Source organism: Rhinolophus sinicus, chromosome 17 (assembly GCF_057876585.1).
Source record: "Rhinolophus sinicus isolate RSI-liver-muscle chromosome 17, RSI-T2T, whole genome shotgun sequence".
NCBI lineage: Eukaryota > Metazoa > Chordata > Mammalia > Chiroptera > Rhinolophidae > Rhinolophus > Rhinolophus sinicus.
In genome coordinates, this window is record NC_142517.1 from 84,933,759 (window position 1) to 84,950,957 (window position 17,199).

General features: G+C 36.0%; 1 protein-coding gene across 2 annotated transcripts in view; it reads right to left on the minus strand.

Annotated features, from left to right (window-relative positions):
- The window catches only part of ARL13B (ARF like GTPase 13B), a 65,708-nt gene that overhangs the window by 39,678 nt on the left and 8,831 nt on the right, over window positions 1–17,199 (minus strand). For both annotated transcript variants that reach the window (XM_019755540.3, XM_019755539.3), the window contains exons 2-3: window positions 8,439–8,509; window positions 5,484–5,733 (exon numbers count right to left, since the gene is read on the minus strand). In XM_019755540.3, the coding sequence (XP_019611099.1) occupies window positions 5,484–5,733; window positions 8,439–8,509 (321 nt within the window). The remainder of the gene's footprint in view (window positions 1–5,483; window positions 5,734–8,438; window positions 8,510–17,199) is intronic.

Consider the following 17,199-nt stretch of genomic DNA (forward strand, 5'->3'; position numbering starts at 1 on the left):
GGGGCTGGGGTGGCGCTGATGCAAGTGTGCTCTAGACGACGTGGTGCTGGCAACCAACAAGTTTTTGTCGTTTTGTTTTTAAATAGAGTGTGTTGGGGTGGGAAGGGAAAGATGGGGACCCCTGCAGGCTCCTTGTGCATAAATTACCTAGGAAGCCAACCAGCTGCAAAGCTTTACTGTGAACTACAGCTGTTCTGAGTGATGCTGGATGCCGCTGGAGACAAAAGGAAGCCCCTCAGCAAGAAGTTTGGAGGTGAGTCAATATGACTAAATAAGGTTTATGAAGATGACAGCTTGGCAAGTTTCCATTGAAAGAAGAGAAACCTGAAGTCAACAGACGCTATAAATACAGCAAGTAGGGGATTCAGATGGTAAAAATAGTAAATTAAAGGACTCACCACTATGCCGAAGAATCAAGTGATTCAGTGACAAAGGTCATCCATACTTCCATATTTACAGATTTCCAGCATTCTAAAAAGGACCCAGGTTCTCCTATTTATTATTTAAAGGTCTAACTTAGTAAAAATACATTTTACTCAAATTCTAATGAAAGTATTAGGAAAATCCATAACCTAGTTAACTTCTTCTGGACACTTACAATAAAGAATATGATTTTAAAAAAGCTTGCAAACTAACATTTTCCTGTAATATTGTCTAGAAGATGAGTCAAGTAAGCATAAAGGTCAGAGACAAATATCCCATATTGAAAAAGTAATAAAAGTTTGGTTGTTGTTTCTCCTAATATGGAAACTCAGTGTGACGGTTTTTAACCTTTTTGGCCATCAAATGCTTTCAGAATTTGACGAGAGCTAGGATGTGGTCCCAAGAAAAATGCACATGCACTCAGAATTGTATATGTGATTTCATAGGGTCCTGGGAGGCCCCCCATAGTGCAGAGAACTCCAGGTCGAAAAACTCTTTTATTAAAATGTTCATAACACCTAGTAAGGTCGTATCAGAGATACTGTGTTCTTCCTTGAGTGAAACTCCTCTATATTTACCAGTTTTGTTGTGAAGCATCCAATTTGTAAGGTTCAGCCAAAAGTTTAGTTAGGTCATATAACTCCACAAAAAAGCAGGCAGTCCGTAATGAGAAAGTGGCACCATTCCAAGAGTTCAAGTGTGCTAACACAAGCAGAATTGTTATTATTCTGGGAGGACACTTTAGCCTGTGGGTCTCCAGAGTTATTCCAATGATACATATTAGGAGATTCAACCACAAAAAAGGAGGGTAATTTACTATTTCTCTAAGGCCAACTTTCAAGACTCTGCTGGAGAGAGGAGACGTAGAAAAAGCATGCGCCTTTTTACAGCAGTGTAACCTTGCGCTGCTGACAATTTCAGTAGGTTCAGATGTTTAAAATACCTCCCAACTCAGTTCTTCCTGTAGATAATCTGCTGATAGGGCCTTGTGTTATTAATGGAACATTTCTATGTGGATGTTGAGCTTCAAATTTGGGGTTACTGCTGATTTCAGTGCTGTAAGTAACTGCGAAAGTTGTTACTTTTTCTCTTGGAAAGGTCTTTATCTGTCAACAGTATCTAGTTTTAGGTTTTACATTAAGTTATAAATGGTTAAAGCAAGAGTGAGGGGCGTGTGAGGGTAGATAACATAATTCATACCTTAGTGAATCAGAGTAAAGGTAATCTCTATAGTAGATATGAGAGAAAAAAGACTTTCTAGGTAAACAAACAGGTGAACATGATTACAGACAGAGCAAAATGTTTGCATGGCATCTATTTTTGCTCTTTAGAAGGAATACAAATCACTTTTACCTTTTTACCAAAATGGATTTTGGATAGCTACAGTATAGTTCACATTATTATATACAGCTGAATACAAATGCAGAATTCCAATATCTGACAGCTACTTTTATTATAGCAGAGACATTCAGTCACTAAGTCCAAAGAAGTAAACTGACTTGCCAAGATCATAAACAAATTCACACTAGCTTTTAGAATCTAGGTTCTAGAATCTTCGTCTTCTGTCTAAATGCACAGTTTTTTAACTTTTCACCACTAATTTCAGAGATTTTAATTAAAATATTACACAGATTAAATGGTAAATGCTATAACACTGCCAAACAGAGCTTCTGAGCTAATAAAACACAGAAACCTAGTGATGTTGTACAATTCTGATCTTTCAAGAGAACCCTCAAGTCTGTGACATCAAGTGACATTTGGCTGGGGCTTCATTCGCAGTGACATATGCTGTCAGGCTGGGGTGCTAGTATGCAGAAGTAAGTGAGGCAGGGGCAGCGATGGTCCGGGGCCTGCTCCTGCGGCCATCCCCTCTGCTTCCCATAGCATGAATGACTCTGGCTCTCCCGATCTGTGATTCTGTGATTATACACAAGGTTCTAATTATTCAGGTTTATTTCCTCCTGTTGAATGACTGAATCTTCTCAGAGTTCTGTGGTTGTTCTCTATTTGCTTACTAGACAGTGGGCAAAGAAAGTTATCTAGGTATTTAAGTGAGTTCTGAGAGGCTTGGTAGGAGCTAAATCAACTAATTAGGCTCAGACAAGATGGGAATTGGATTTTGCAGTTGAGAAGTCCATGTCTGTGGGCAGGAAGCAAGCAGCTGTGTGCAACCAGGAGGACTGCAGACTGTCTCCTGCTTCACGGACCCTCCCTGTATGTCACAACCCACCAGCCCCCAGCACTGAGCTTAGTAGGGTTTTCCTGGAAGCCCTTCCCACTTACTGTACAGTGGACTTTTCAACGCCATATCTAATTAGGTGCTAGAGTTATATCAGTTAAAATACAGAATTTCCTAGCTGCATGGAGCTATAAAGGCAACCTGAAGGACTTTAAGCAGAGAAGGAGAAGTACAATGATGCAACTTGCAGTTTAGAAAGAATGCTCATATTCTTTATATATTCTTGCATTATTTCACTTGTTAAAGCATATACCTGCTTTGTAATTTGAAAACTATCAAATAAAGAAAAGAGCTCCTGGTAGGAATGTAGAGGACAGCTTGGGGGATAAGCAAGACTGCTGGCAGGGAGGAAGACTCCTTAGGAGACAGCTGCTACCGTGTTTTAATTAATACTATAAGACCCAGTCTTATTTTACTATAATATAAGGCCGGGTATAATATAATGTATATAATAAATATAATTAATGTAATTAAATATAATATAATATAATACTGGGCCTTATATTAATTTTTTGCTCCAAAAGACGCATTAGAGCTGATTGTCCGGCTAGGTCTTATTTTCGGGGAAATGGTATCAGTAAGACGGGGGAGTGAAAAGGGGATGAAAGGAGGTAACACCAAAGGAAATAGAGTTGTAAAGAGATTCAAATGATACTCAGACAGTAACATCAATAAAAATTAATTGTAGGTCAGAAAGGAAAAGGTAAACAGGAGAACTTCCAAATATGGCATTTGGGTATATGTTCAAGAGGAATTTATAAACATAAAAAGGGTGGGCTACAAAGTTTTATGTATTATATGATCAATTCATGCATTACATGTTTTACAAAAATATGCACAGGAAATTCATCAAACTGTTAGAAGTGGTTTGCTCTGCATGGTAGGTCGATAATTTTTTTAAAACTCATTCTTTGGTATATCTTCTTAATTTAATACGAATATTTTTTTTGCACATTTTGTATATTCTTGAAGCACATTCATTTCAAAAGGCAGTTTACCTTTATTAATAAAAATTCTATGCTGTAAAACTCCAACTCCCTTGAGAAAAACTGATCACATGGCAAACCTTTCTATACGTCACAAACATATTATACCATCCATAATTCTCATGTCTTTGTGAGATCTGACTATGAAATTGTAATGGTGAAGCAATCACCCTAGTTGTGGATTTTTTGTTTTGTTTTGTTTCTATTCTGGAAATTTACTAGCTGAAAGAGGCAAAAGAACTGAAAGCAGCAGATAATCTTGCTGAAGTCATTTGATAACTCAGTAATCACTGGAGTCACTTATGAACTGCATGCCCTGGCCTTGGGGCTTTTCCACATACATCTGCATGACTGACTCTCACCCCCAATATTATCTTCTCCATAACAACTACTATGTTTATCCTGATTATAAAAGTAACATACATGCCCCTTTCACCACCCTCACCATCAGATTCCCAATCTTCTTTTACCTGCTTTGTTTTTCAACATGCTTATCACCTAATGTATGACATAATGTATTTATTACATTAATTGTGTGTCTCACCCCCTAGAATATGGGTTTCTGAGGTCATATGTGGACTTTTATTGTTTTTGTTGCCAAATGTATCCCCATCACCAGAATGATTCTTGGCACATAGTGGATGCTCAATAAATATTTGCTGGATTCACACATGCATAAATAAATAAATGCATGAAATAAAAGCATAAATTCAATTAATGACTATTAGGTTTAAAAGAAGCATACATAATTACTTTACAAAAGAATATCAGTCATTAACACTTTTTACTTTAGAAGTCACTGGTTTTCTGCTTAAACATCTGTAGAGACTAATTTAGCCTATGGGCTTCAACAAAGTTCACTCTTTGTGTATGTCTATTAAAGTTTCCTTCAGATTCAAAAAGGTGAGATTGATTATATAAATCAAGTAACTTCTCTAACTGGTTATGTGTAAAAATTAAACAGTAAAAGCTTTACCAATAAATGATACAATGAAGTTTTACATTTTGTAATCAGAACTTCCAAACTTCCTCATTTTAAAATGTTCGTTTACTATTGTGGACCACTGAGAAACTCTGCTTACAATTTCTCATTTAACCACATTTGTTTGTTTTAATCCTTAGTAATGAATCACAAGAATGAGAGCAAATGGACAAGACGACAAGGACACACTTTCAACTTACTCCGATATTAACAGCAAAGTACTTTCACTGGACTATGTCACAGTTATAGCGCCATCTGGTGTTTACTGTGCGGAAATACAATGAGGGCTGGTAATGCAAAAGTCCTTTGCCACTTAGTTTTCAAAAAAAGGTTTAGGCAGCTAGACAACATGATGTAAACACGTGACTAAGTAACAGATCACATGTTTAATTTGGAACTATAGAAGTAAATATTGAGAAATCAATGTGGCATTAGAAGAATAAACCATTTAAATAACTTTTAAACAAGAATACTCTTCAAGAAAAAAAGGAGAATGGCAAAACCAATTAGTTATTAAAGGAGGAAACATTTGAAAAACATTCTAGAACATTGTTCACAAACCATTTAAAATGCAAAATTTGATAAAAGGTAAATTATCCAATAAAAAGTTTATATTTCAATACCCAGGAGATCTAGTTACAAGGCTTCCTCGTAACACAGCCCCAACCCTTAATCCCCATGGATAGCATTATAACAAGGCCCCAGTGTATTGACAACTCCTAGTTAATTACATACATTTTATTACACTAGAGTATGACTATTTTAGCTTAGTCAGTATTTTGTAACTTAGGTAAATTTCTTCACTGGCTAATGCCACTGCCTCTACGTTTACAACGACCCCAACGATACTTACACCAATATAGGCTTCCCTGATATCCTAGGATGTCTTAGCACTTCTGACATTGTCTCTTTTGTCTCTTCCATTCTCTCTTCATCACTGGAATCCACAACAAATATTACCCCATAGGACTCAGCATAGTAATTCTTCCAGATTCCCCGAATTCTTTTTCCACCTCCCAAGTCAAAGATGGTGATTTCAAACTTTCCTTGTCTGAGGTCAATTTTGGAAAATCCAACAGTTGGAGCTACATCTTCAGGATACTCTGTTTCAAATGATATAAAAGAAACAATGTTTAGACTCTAAATGAGTAATAATTTAACTTCACAACTTAAATGCCATAAAAAGTATCAGATATTAATATTAAATGGAATGTTTATTCTTTTCTTATACAATAAACATTACATCTAAGCAGAGTGGATACTATAAAATATCAAACCACAATTTACACTCCATGCAGATAGGAATTTCTCTGTTTTTACTGCTATAACCCCAGCTCCTAGAATAATGCCTACCATGTAACAAGTTACTTAATAAGTGTCTGTAGAATGAATAAATAAATGAACTTTTGCCTTTAAGGCTTTTGACTCACCAAGTTACAAACAAAAATTTCAACCCTTCAACAACACCACAGACATCCCTAGGGACCATTACATTCTCTGCGGAGTTATAAAGACAATCTGAACATCTAGACAACAGCTTAAAAGAACTGATGAATGGGAGAAGCTACAAAGAGTAGGACCACTGTTTTTTAATTAACTGAATTCAAGCTATAATTGGAATAAAGAGACTGTGAGGGCAACTTACAAATATAAAGAGTAGATTTCATTACTTCTACAAGAACATATTTTGGAAGTTCTTCTAAATTTATAATTGATTTTTTTTGTTGTTGTTTTTACTTCTGTATATGACAACACAAAGAAGGTACAGGGTGTATCAGTATATGATTGGAACTGCCAAAGAGTGGTAATGACAATCAGAAATTAAAAAGATCACTAAGGTTCAAGAAAGACTTGAACTAGAAGTTGGGACTTAGGCCTTAAAGCTAAACTGGCTTTAGACAGAAGAGTGATCTAAATAACAAATTGCACAGGGCAAGAAGTACATACAAGTTCAACACTGTGGTTGGAGCAAACCCTTGAGACTGTGAAAGCAAACTGAAGAGGGCTCTGAAGATACAGAATTGGGAGCCAGTCCTTTATGAAGAACTTCATAAAGAAGACTACATAACAAAAACACATCTTTAGAGATAAGATAGTCTACCTTTAATGGTAAGTAGATATTCTCTCAAGAAAAACAAGTGGGAACAGCATAAACAAAAATACAAACACATGAAAAGGCTCAGCTTGGAAAACTTCAAGTAGTTGTATATAACTAGAATCTTTAAAAAAAGAAAAAAGGTAAGAAAACAGTCACTAGAGTAAGCAGAAGAGTAAACAGGAGATGAAGAATAACAACAACAAAATCCGAGCCAGAGGGGAGTACAAAGCACAAAGTTGAAGGCAGCTTTGACTATTTGTTCATGATGTGACACCTTGAGCATTTTCTAAACTCAGATAAAGAAACTGATGGATATCTGGAGTGGCATTCAGAAGAGGAAGAGCCTAATGGAAAGAGGATATTCTAAATACACACAACAAATGACATGGTCTTATTGACAGATTCTTAGGTTTCTGCTCCCTTGAATATAAGGCTCTGGAGTAATGGAAGAAGGGAAGGAGTCATGGCCTGCGGGCCAAATCTGGCTCGCCACCTGTTTTTATATAGCCCCCTAAGGCTAATAATAATGTTTTTTACAGTATTATTATATTATTATATTACTATACTGTATTATTATATTATTATATTAAAATACTAAAAAAAATTAAAATATTTCATAACACATCAAATTTTAGTGTCCATTAATAAAGAGTCACTGAAACACGACCACGCTCCTTTGTTTACACACTGTCTATGGCTGACCAGTATGTCAGTTATAGACCTGGGAAAGAGACCATATGGCCCTCAAATAATTAAGTATTTAGTATGTGGCTCTGTACAGAAGTTTGCCAACACTGGTTTAGATGAGGACACTGAGTGCTCTGCAAGGATATAACCGAGGAGCATGACGGGTACCAAAAAGCTTTAGATGAATCCATAGACAATAATACATCACTTACATCTCATGCTACATAGTAAAATTTGAGTGACAAAATGTTTTTTTCCAACAGAAAGTTTTGCAAGGTGTTAATTTTCTTTCATAAATTAAAGCCCCCTTTCATAAATTAAAGACATGTATCTGTATACATGGCATCTTGTTGCAAAATCCATTATTCAGAAACAAATATGTTAGGTTCCCTCCCTATTCATACCTAAAGATGCTTGGCTGGTGCTAAATCTTCGAGGTATACAAAAAAGTCACTATCACAGTTACTTCTATATTGTAATACAAAGCATTAAATTAAAACTAAATAAAATCATCCAATGAGTTGTAATGCACATAACATAAAACCTTTTAATGTCACAGAGGCCCGATTCTAATTCCAAAAATTACTTATATTGAAAAAAAATCAAGAGATACAAAGACAGCTGTGCCGGCTAACTGTATTTCGACCTACCTTTCATTTAGGTATAGTCTTGAGACTATAATTGTATGTGTGAAGAAAATGTAGGTAGAAAATGGGTATTCTTAAAAGCAGAGGCATGTCCTCTTTTTTACTTTTTCCTTCCTATGGGCTAGAAAACAGATATGATCCCTATTAACCGATAAAAGACCTCAAGGAGCCTCTGCATCTTCGCATTTATTCACACCTGAAACATTGTAACAGGCTGGTATTTGTAAGCCAAAGTCTATTCACCACGTTTGCCACAAGCATGACAAAAATAAAAGCAATGGAGGTATGCACTGTCTGCACACAATGAATATGTAATAGAACAATGTAAATAAAATACTAATTCGGAATAATTTAATAATACATCTTTTCAGCTTACCTCCTTGGATTCCCTTTGCCGTTGCCGTTTTACCAGCATTATCAAGTCCCACCATCACAAGAGTCACCTTTCTTAAAAGAATAAAAATTTAAAAATCACTTTCTGAGTTATTTCAATATTGGGGACAAAATAAAAGTAAATTCATTCATTCAAACAACACTGAAGAAGCATGTACAAGGCAATCTGTTAGATACTAGGGGTAAAATGATGAATAAAATATTGATCGGAAAACGCAAAATTTATGAAGAATACCTTTAAAGTGTTATCCTTTTGTTCTCTAAGCAAAAAAAAGGGAAATTGTACAACAGATAACCACCTCCCCCCACCCAAAAAAAGCAGAGAAGAAATAAGGAAAAGGAGAAAAAAGAGAAATGTAGGGAGGGAGGTGGAGTCTAACATGAGTTATTTATCATGGCTAAAGACTCAATTTGCTAGTTCATTAAATTCTAAGGATTATCACAAATCTATTTTTTCTTGTGAAATTACGTAAGAAGAACTCTAAGAACCACTTGTGTGCTCAACTCTGTTTTTCTAGATATGGACACCACCTTACCAAGTAGAAATCTGAAATATGGCATAGTAACATAATTATTAACTTAAGTGCTAACATTTTGAAAGAGGACTACAGTTATAATGCTTAAAATGTTTCTGATAAAATAAACTTCACAGAGTCACAAAACAAAATACAGTCTAGTTCAACTTTACTTTACGACGGAAGAAACGTAAGCCCAAAGTCATAAAATATAAGACAATGAGAACAAAGTCAGAACCAGAACCTAATTCACCTAAATCCAGGGACATCTTAAACCTGGGACAGGTATAAAGGAACAAACCTATTATACTGGTTCTAATAACCTGATGATTCCATCTGCCACTAAAGCTCATTTCTGTTCTAGGCTAACCCACTGCACAATATAAGAGGTGAGACCGTGCATTAACACCATGGATTTGGGACTACAGAGAGAAAGCCACAGCATAACATGGCTGCCTTGTTAATACTACAGGGCCACACTCCTACGGGGTAGAATCAGGGTTTCTGCCAAGTACAGTCATTCTTCACTGACAATCATTCCAAGATGGGTTAAAAAACACAACTGAGATTGTAAGAAAGGGTTTTTCTTTTATTCTTTTATCTTTCTGGGCCTGGCTCTCTTGGATCTGGACTTTTTTTTTTTTTTTTTTTAATTCCAGATGTGTTCTAAGGGTCCATATAACAAAGAGAAAGGACAGAGATGAGGGTGTGTGGCAGTCCAGTTACGGGTTGCTAGATGAGGAACAACAAACTCAGTCCTATAAAAACCAAATTGATCATTTATTAAGCTAATAGTTACTGACCATCTTCTCTATACCAGACACCAGTGTTTTAGGTGCTTGAGATACACCTGTTTAATAAAATGACCAAAACAAACACAAACAAAAACAGATTTAAAAAACTCTTCCTTTATTAAACTTCCATTTTAGTGGCAGGAGACAAACAACAGTAATAAACATAAAAAATAAGTAAATGATAAGTTCGATAGTATGTTGCAAGGGGATTAAGTACTATAGAAATACTAGAGCCAGGGAAGGGGAGCTGGAGCTGGGACAGGAGGGGGTTGCGGCTTCATGGAGGGGTGTCAGGGAGGCCTCAGGAGCAGGTGAAGTCTGAGCAAGGCCCTGAAGGAGGGAGTCAGTCATGCAAACATCTGGGGCAAGAGAGAACACTGGGGCAAAGGCATGAAGGTGGGCACATGCCAGAATGTTCCAGCAAGGAAGTCAGTGTGGTAAAACCCAGTGAGAAACAGGCAGGGAAGAAGAACAAGAGATCAGATGCACTTCTAAGGCAACATCCCGTAGGGCCTTTAGTCGTGGTGAGGGCTTTGGCTTTTGTGAGTGAAATTAATTTACTGCCCATGTTAATTTTGTTATCCAGGAGCCTAAGTCTTTTTTAAATGTTTCAAGCATCCCTCCCCACCATGGGGAATAAATGGAAGTAGGTCTACACTTGAGTCAGTGCAAGAATAAAGTAAGTCGCAATTAGCAGCACCCCCGACCCCATCCCCAGTCAGTCAGTGGTGGGGTCAGTGAAAAAGCCAAAGAGATCAACAGGGTTATGAATTAAAGGAGCTGAGGTTGTATGTGAGGTCTAGGGACCTCTCCATCCCTGTGGAAATATTACCTGCATTATCAACTTTGAAAAATATGACCTTACTTCTTAAGGAAGCTGTTGAGATAGAGTACACGTTTATTATTTTGTTTGAAGAATTGAAATATCAAAGAACAAGATTAAAGTACAAAATAATTTCCTAAACAAAATATAGTAAATGTCTACCCAAAATAAAGATGAATGATGTAGCATTTTAAACACTATTTCAGAAAATTCAATATACTAGATAGACAATGAATTCGACTAAAATTATATTAAAGCTAATTCAATTGCTCTTTAATAATTTACAATGCATTTCAGGATCTACAGTGCTTCAAACATCACCATGAACGAAAACAATTACTTTTAGGAGCAAATCACCATTTTATGCTTGTTTACATCATTTATTCTATGAATATTGATTAAGCACCTATTATACGGCAGCAAATAAACATCCACAATTCCTGGCCCTCGTAAACCTTAGAGCTGAACCAAAAAACAGGCATTGGGGAGGTAATTATGTATGCTGACTGCTGTGGAACACAGGCAGCCACAGGAGGCAGCTGTGCCTATTCTAGAAGCCACGGAAGACCATGCTACAAACATACAGCAACTGTGTCAGCAGTTCCTAGAAATATCATAAAACCTTTTCCTATCCCTTATGAGCCAAAGTAAAAAATCTCAAACACACCTTTTCAAGGAAAATGGCCCCTTATCCTCTATTACACAGGTAGCATCTTATATTTCCCCCTATTCTTGTCAAGATTTCACTTAAAAAAACAAACAAACAAACAAAAACCGTTTAAATTATTACTATTACACATTGTTTTTAAAGCTAGTTAGCTACCAAGGAAAACACTGGTAAAAGTCTTTTTAATAGGATATTAGGTTCACACAAAAAAGTCCTTCAAACACAATAATCACTTTGGAAAATGGTAATCATGCTGAGACTGGCACAAAATAAGCCTCTCTGGATTTCTATTTTTACTTTAACTAACCTTGTAGTAGTTAATTTTTAAGATCATTAAGCCATATACTTGAAAACACGGCTTTAATTAAATTTTGAGTTAAAGTCTTAATGAATAAACATAACATTAGCAAATAAAAATCACAGCATGAATTACTGCAATGCCTAATAACATTACATTTACATGTTCATAATACAATGGGTTTAAAAGGTTAACATTTACCTAACACTTAAAATTCTATGCAACTCTTTAAATAATGAAGAGATACAATCTACCGTGTTTCCCCGAAAATAAGACCTAACCGGAAAATAAGCCCTAGCATGATTTTTCAGGATGACATCCCCTGAACATAAGCCCTACTGCATCTTTTGGAGCAGAACTGAATATAAGACCCAGTCTTATTTTTAAGGAAACACGGTAACACATGCTAAAATGTACATGCCATTATAGCTTTTTAAAATATGGCATTTTCACTGATTGGAAAGTCTGGCTATGGTACTGTATGACAACACTCAGATGAAAGATTGTCTATGTCTCTTACTCTTATGATTATTGATCAAATACATTAGCCCTTCAATTGAAAAAAAGAATATACAGTGTTCTTAGGTTTATAGTGTCTAGAAAAGCTGACGCTAGTAATAAAATCAATCATTTAATTATTTGGTCAGACAGTAATTCAATAAAAGTACATTAGGCATCAGGTATTACAGACAGGAAAATGCCTGAGACATGTTTTCTATCCCAGAGTGCTCATCCTCTAATGAGAGTGACTAAAACATAAACAAATATCAGTATACTATGACACGATGGTACTTTAAAATGCTTATCTATATACACTAGATGCTATAGGAAAACAGAGCAAGGGGACTTGATCCAACCTAGAGATACAAGAGAAGGTCAGGGAAGCTTCTTACACAAGGTAATGCCTCAGCTAAGTTCTTAAAGTGGAGAAGTTTGCCAAGCAAGGAGAAGGTGAAAACAGAAAAAGGAAGAAGAGATTCCAGACTGAGAACTTGGCCTAAAAAGACACCACACCAAGGAGGCAAGAACTGGCAGGGTGCTGACTTGCCAAATCCAGGGGTTAAGTTCAGTAGAGAAACCTTAAATAAAAGGAGAACATGCTTATTAGACTCAGACGTAATCACAAGTCAATACAACTATTCATTGAGTCTAACGGGAACTGGACATAAACCTACCTAAGGAACCAGTATCATCACGTAGTTAATAATGTGACCTGTCCAGAAGTTGAAAGTGATCACTGTACTCTCATTACAGTTATCCCGGAGTCTTTAATTATATCCCAAACTAGAAAGGCTAAGATGGAAAGGACTGGTACTGTAAGATGTATAGTATATTAGACTAGTAAGTTACATAATCAGGATTGCTGGCACTCACTGATATAAAGCCACAAACCTGATGTTAGAGAGATCTGTATTCAAGTCCCAGATTTGCCATGTCCATGTTATACGACCAGGGGCACGTTGTTTCATTTCTCAGAATTTCATCAGGAAAATGGGATAATAACAATATCCACTCCATAGGGATGTGGTGAAATTAAATAAGACAGTGCGACTAAGGTACACAATGCCTGTGGCAAACAGTAAATGCTTGGCCAAGAGCTATTCTTGTTACAGCATAAATTCAAGACAGGGAGTCCACGAGATGAAACCAGAGAGATGCGCAGGGACCACATAATGGAGGAGAAATGGGTTCAGTTTTACACACGTCTGAAGCTGGGAGAGATGACTGCTTTATGAGACACATAGGCGTATGTGGCAGTTAAAACCATGAGGACATCTGAAAGAATCCAGGGAGAGGCAGGAGGGACAGGAGCAGGGGACAGGGAGCACGGAACCCTGAGAACCTTTGAACAAACCCTTAAAATTAGGGTCAGAAAGAAATGAGGTGGATAGAGAAATGACAGCACTAGGAATAGTTTCCAGAAAGGTTAAGAAATGAGCAACATCAAACACTGCAAAGTTTTGTAAAAATAAAAGTCTCTTTTTGGTAATTGCCCCACATTAAGTGCCTCAGAAATAAATGCTCTCAGTTTTTCCCAAACCCTGCATAACCAGTGCTTTGAAATTAAACAACATGTCTTGACAGCTCAAATCTATTTTACCCTGTCATTTATCCTCGTAGTGTCCCTACAAGTTACCCAAGGTTACAGCGCTAACAAGAAGCTGGTTTGTAAAAACAATAATTATTATCATTTGAAAGGGTAACTTGAACCATTTTGTTTACTCTAAAATTTAATCACGTTTGTATAGCCAGGTAGTCTGGCTCGTTGTCACCAAGATATCTTGTACTATTTCCGCCAGATTTAGGCCTATCACAATCCTAACCTAGTGCCTGGACCTAACAGAAGGGAGATTACCTAGTAATAAACAGGTAGATTAACTAATGTCATGAATTGCATTCTGTTACTAAAAACCACCCATGATGTTGATGAAAATCAAACCATGGCATTTTTCTGCTTAAAAACCTTAAACAGAATCAAGTCCGAACTCTGCAGCCTCCTCTTCTGCCACACCCCGCAGCCTCCAAGGCCAGAGGTTCCCCCAGTCCTTGCTGACCACCCGCGCGAACACAGTGAGTACACCCTAACTTTCTCATGCAGCTTGTCATACAGTCTCCTCTACTGTTATAACTATTACAACTACTGTCCCAACTATGACAACTACTACAGCTTCTCAGGATCAAATGTGCTAGGCATTCATTAGGTATTTTTACTGAATGAAACGGCATAAATATAATTTCTGAACCCCCACCCGCTGAGTTCACAATAATTAAAATATATAACTTTAAATTGAGAAAGTACTATAATGAATTTAATTTGTAAAAACCTTTACATCACGGTAAGAGTTCAACATTAGAGAATGTAATTAAAGTCAGCTATCTTCTAACATCAAACTGGCAAAAGTTTTCTCAAAAAGTTTACATGCTCATGGTTTCAGGGTAACGATTAACAGTGTTAATTCAATTAACAGAGAGACAGATTTTTAAAACTGAAATAATTCTAAGTAAAAAACAAAAAAATTAAAAGGGATTAAGAGACCAAAGTCCTGTTTTATATATTTTTCTCAGGGCTCATTTTTATATTAAAAAATATACAAATTAACGTATCAGCAATATAAGCAACATAATATTGGAGTTTTGAACTGAGACTCAGAAAACATTTGAATTGTGAATCTTTTCTGAATGACATTACTGCAAACATTTGAACATCTACAACTCTACACCTCTTCATCTGTCAACCAAGGAAGACAATACTTCAAATGAGGTAATTACATAAAAGCTATTTCTAAGGAAAATATTATGCAAGTCAAAATATTTCACTAAAAAACAAAATTTGACACATCAAAACTGATATTACCTAAAATATTTAAAACTACATCTAACTTCAAAAAGTAACATAAACACATATATGAAAACGGACTTGGAAACACTGTTTTATGACATATAGGTGAGAGAATGAAAAAAACCTACTACCAAAAAATTGATACAATGAAAAAAAGTACCAAAAACAAATATGATGTGGTTTTATTGTACAAGAGGATGATTTTCTGACATTTTAATTCAGACCGTACAACTCAGAATATTATATCAAAATCACTACTAAATTTATAGAGCACTAATAAATAGTAAGAGGACCAAAAAACACAGGGTCATATGCTAGCTTTGAAGTCTTGATCAAGTCAAATTCTTAGTGTCAGCTTGTTCATTTCTAAAATATAAAGGGGTAGAATCAGGATATCTCTAGGTCTCTATCCTAAAATTCCTACTATGAATAAGCAAGAAGCTATAGGGTGATATAAAGAAATGTAAGACATTCCTGTTCTGCATACAGCACATCAAGTAATCTTTGCTAATCTGTAGGCACAGCTTAATTAAGAAATTAAGAACTCAGCGATTTCTATAAATGATCTAGATTTACAGTTATATGTATTTAGACCAAGAAAGATGGCTATTAGGGTGCTGTCCTCCCACTGAAAAAATTCACAGCAGAGATGACAGACCACATCACAGAATGCTTTACCAGACACCACGCTGATGCACAGAAACCATCAATCCACATTGCTCACTGTGACATCTGAGGCTCTTCCTTTAGACTTGGCCACAATGAATAACAATTCATTAATAAATCTGAAGTAAAACTTTGATAGTCTAAAATAAGGTATCAAAAAACACTGATGGGCAAGGAAGCGGTTCCAGCTAGTAAGTACTTCTAGGGAGGAACGGTAGATGAATAGGGTGCAGTGAACTTCAAGGAATTTTTGTCTATTTCTTTAGGAAAAAAACTGAAATGTGATGAGGAAAGGTTAATATTTGTAAAACCTGGGTGGTGAGTACATGAGTATTTATTATATATTTTTGTTTAAATAATAGTAAAAAACACTTTTTATTATTTTGAATTATAATAGTATATAATTCTTTTTGCCAAAATTCTTTTATTTAATGTTAATTTTCTGCTTCTATTAAGTGGGCCATTTCTGAAATCAGGCTCATAAGCTTTGGGAGCACAAATTCTTCAAACCCAGGTAAAGTTAACTCCCTTCCAAAATCCTGCTTCCAAGTTTTACTAAAAATCTTGGAAACCATCTTTCAACTCTTGCATATTCTATCATATATTATATGCACTATTTCATCAACTAGATGCTACTTGGTATAAATGAGTTCAGATAATATGTAAGATAATATGTAAGGGAGAGGGCCTGCTTACAGATATTTACTGATACAGATATTTACTGAGCACTACAACTTAACAGACCTTGTGTTGAGCCCAGGATGAAGGCTGCTCCCTATACACAAAATAAATCTCAATAGAGATTTAAATGTTAAAACTTAAAACATGAATATACTTTAAAAAAGTATAAGTGAATAGAATCTTGGAGAAGTATTTCCTAAATATTACACTGAAAGAGTGATACATCTGAATCTTTTTTTAACTGTTTATGCTTCAAAAAACACCAAAAAATTAGAAAACATAATAGAAAAACCTTCAATACATACTGCAGAGACAGAGTTACTACTATAAACACTTAAAATCTCTTTTAGAAAATTCAATAAGAAAATGCGGCTGACCCAATAGAAAACCATCAAAGAAAATCGTTGGGAAATTCCCCAAAGAAGGAACATAAATGTCCAAGAAAAAACTTTTAATCTTACCAGTAATCAAGAAAATAAAAACTAAAAGTAAAACCAAGGGTCCTTATGATTTTGATTAAATTTAGTTTTAAATCCTAGCTCTAAAATCATATCCCCCCTCTCGCTACACCCCTCAGAGACCTAGCTTTCTCCCTCCTCCCATTATCAGCAACCCCATAGCACCCCCAAGACAGCAGAAGACAGTAGCCAGGACCTGACTAATAGTCACAAGGGCAGGCTAAAGGGAACATCTTGATCTAAGTTATGTTTCAGCTCCTGAGCCCTAAGGTGGAACGCCCCCCTCCTCCCAGGCTACTTTTCCCTTTCCCCTGAGACTGGACACCAGAAAAGACCTCAGAACTATTCTCAAGACCTGAAGAAATAATTTATTACCCTCACGTCACTTCCGACCACTAAGCGCCCAACACAACCCTGAATCTCTAATCCATGGTGTCTTGACTGCTGGTAGGAGTAAAAATTGGTTAAAAATAAAAGCCTTCTGAAGAACAATTTGACAATA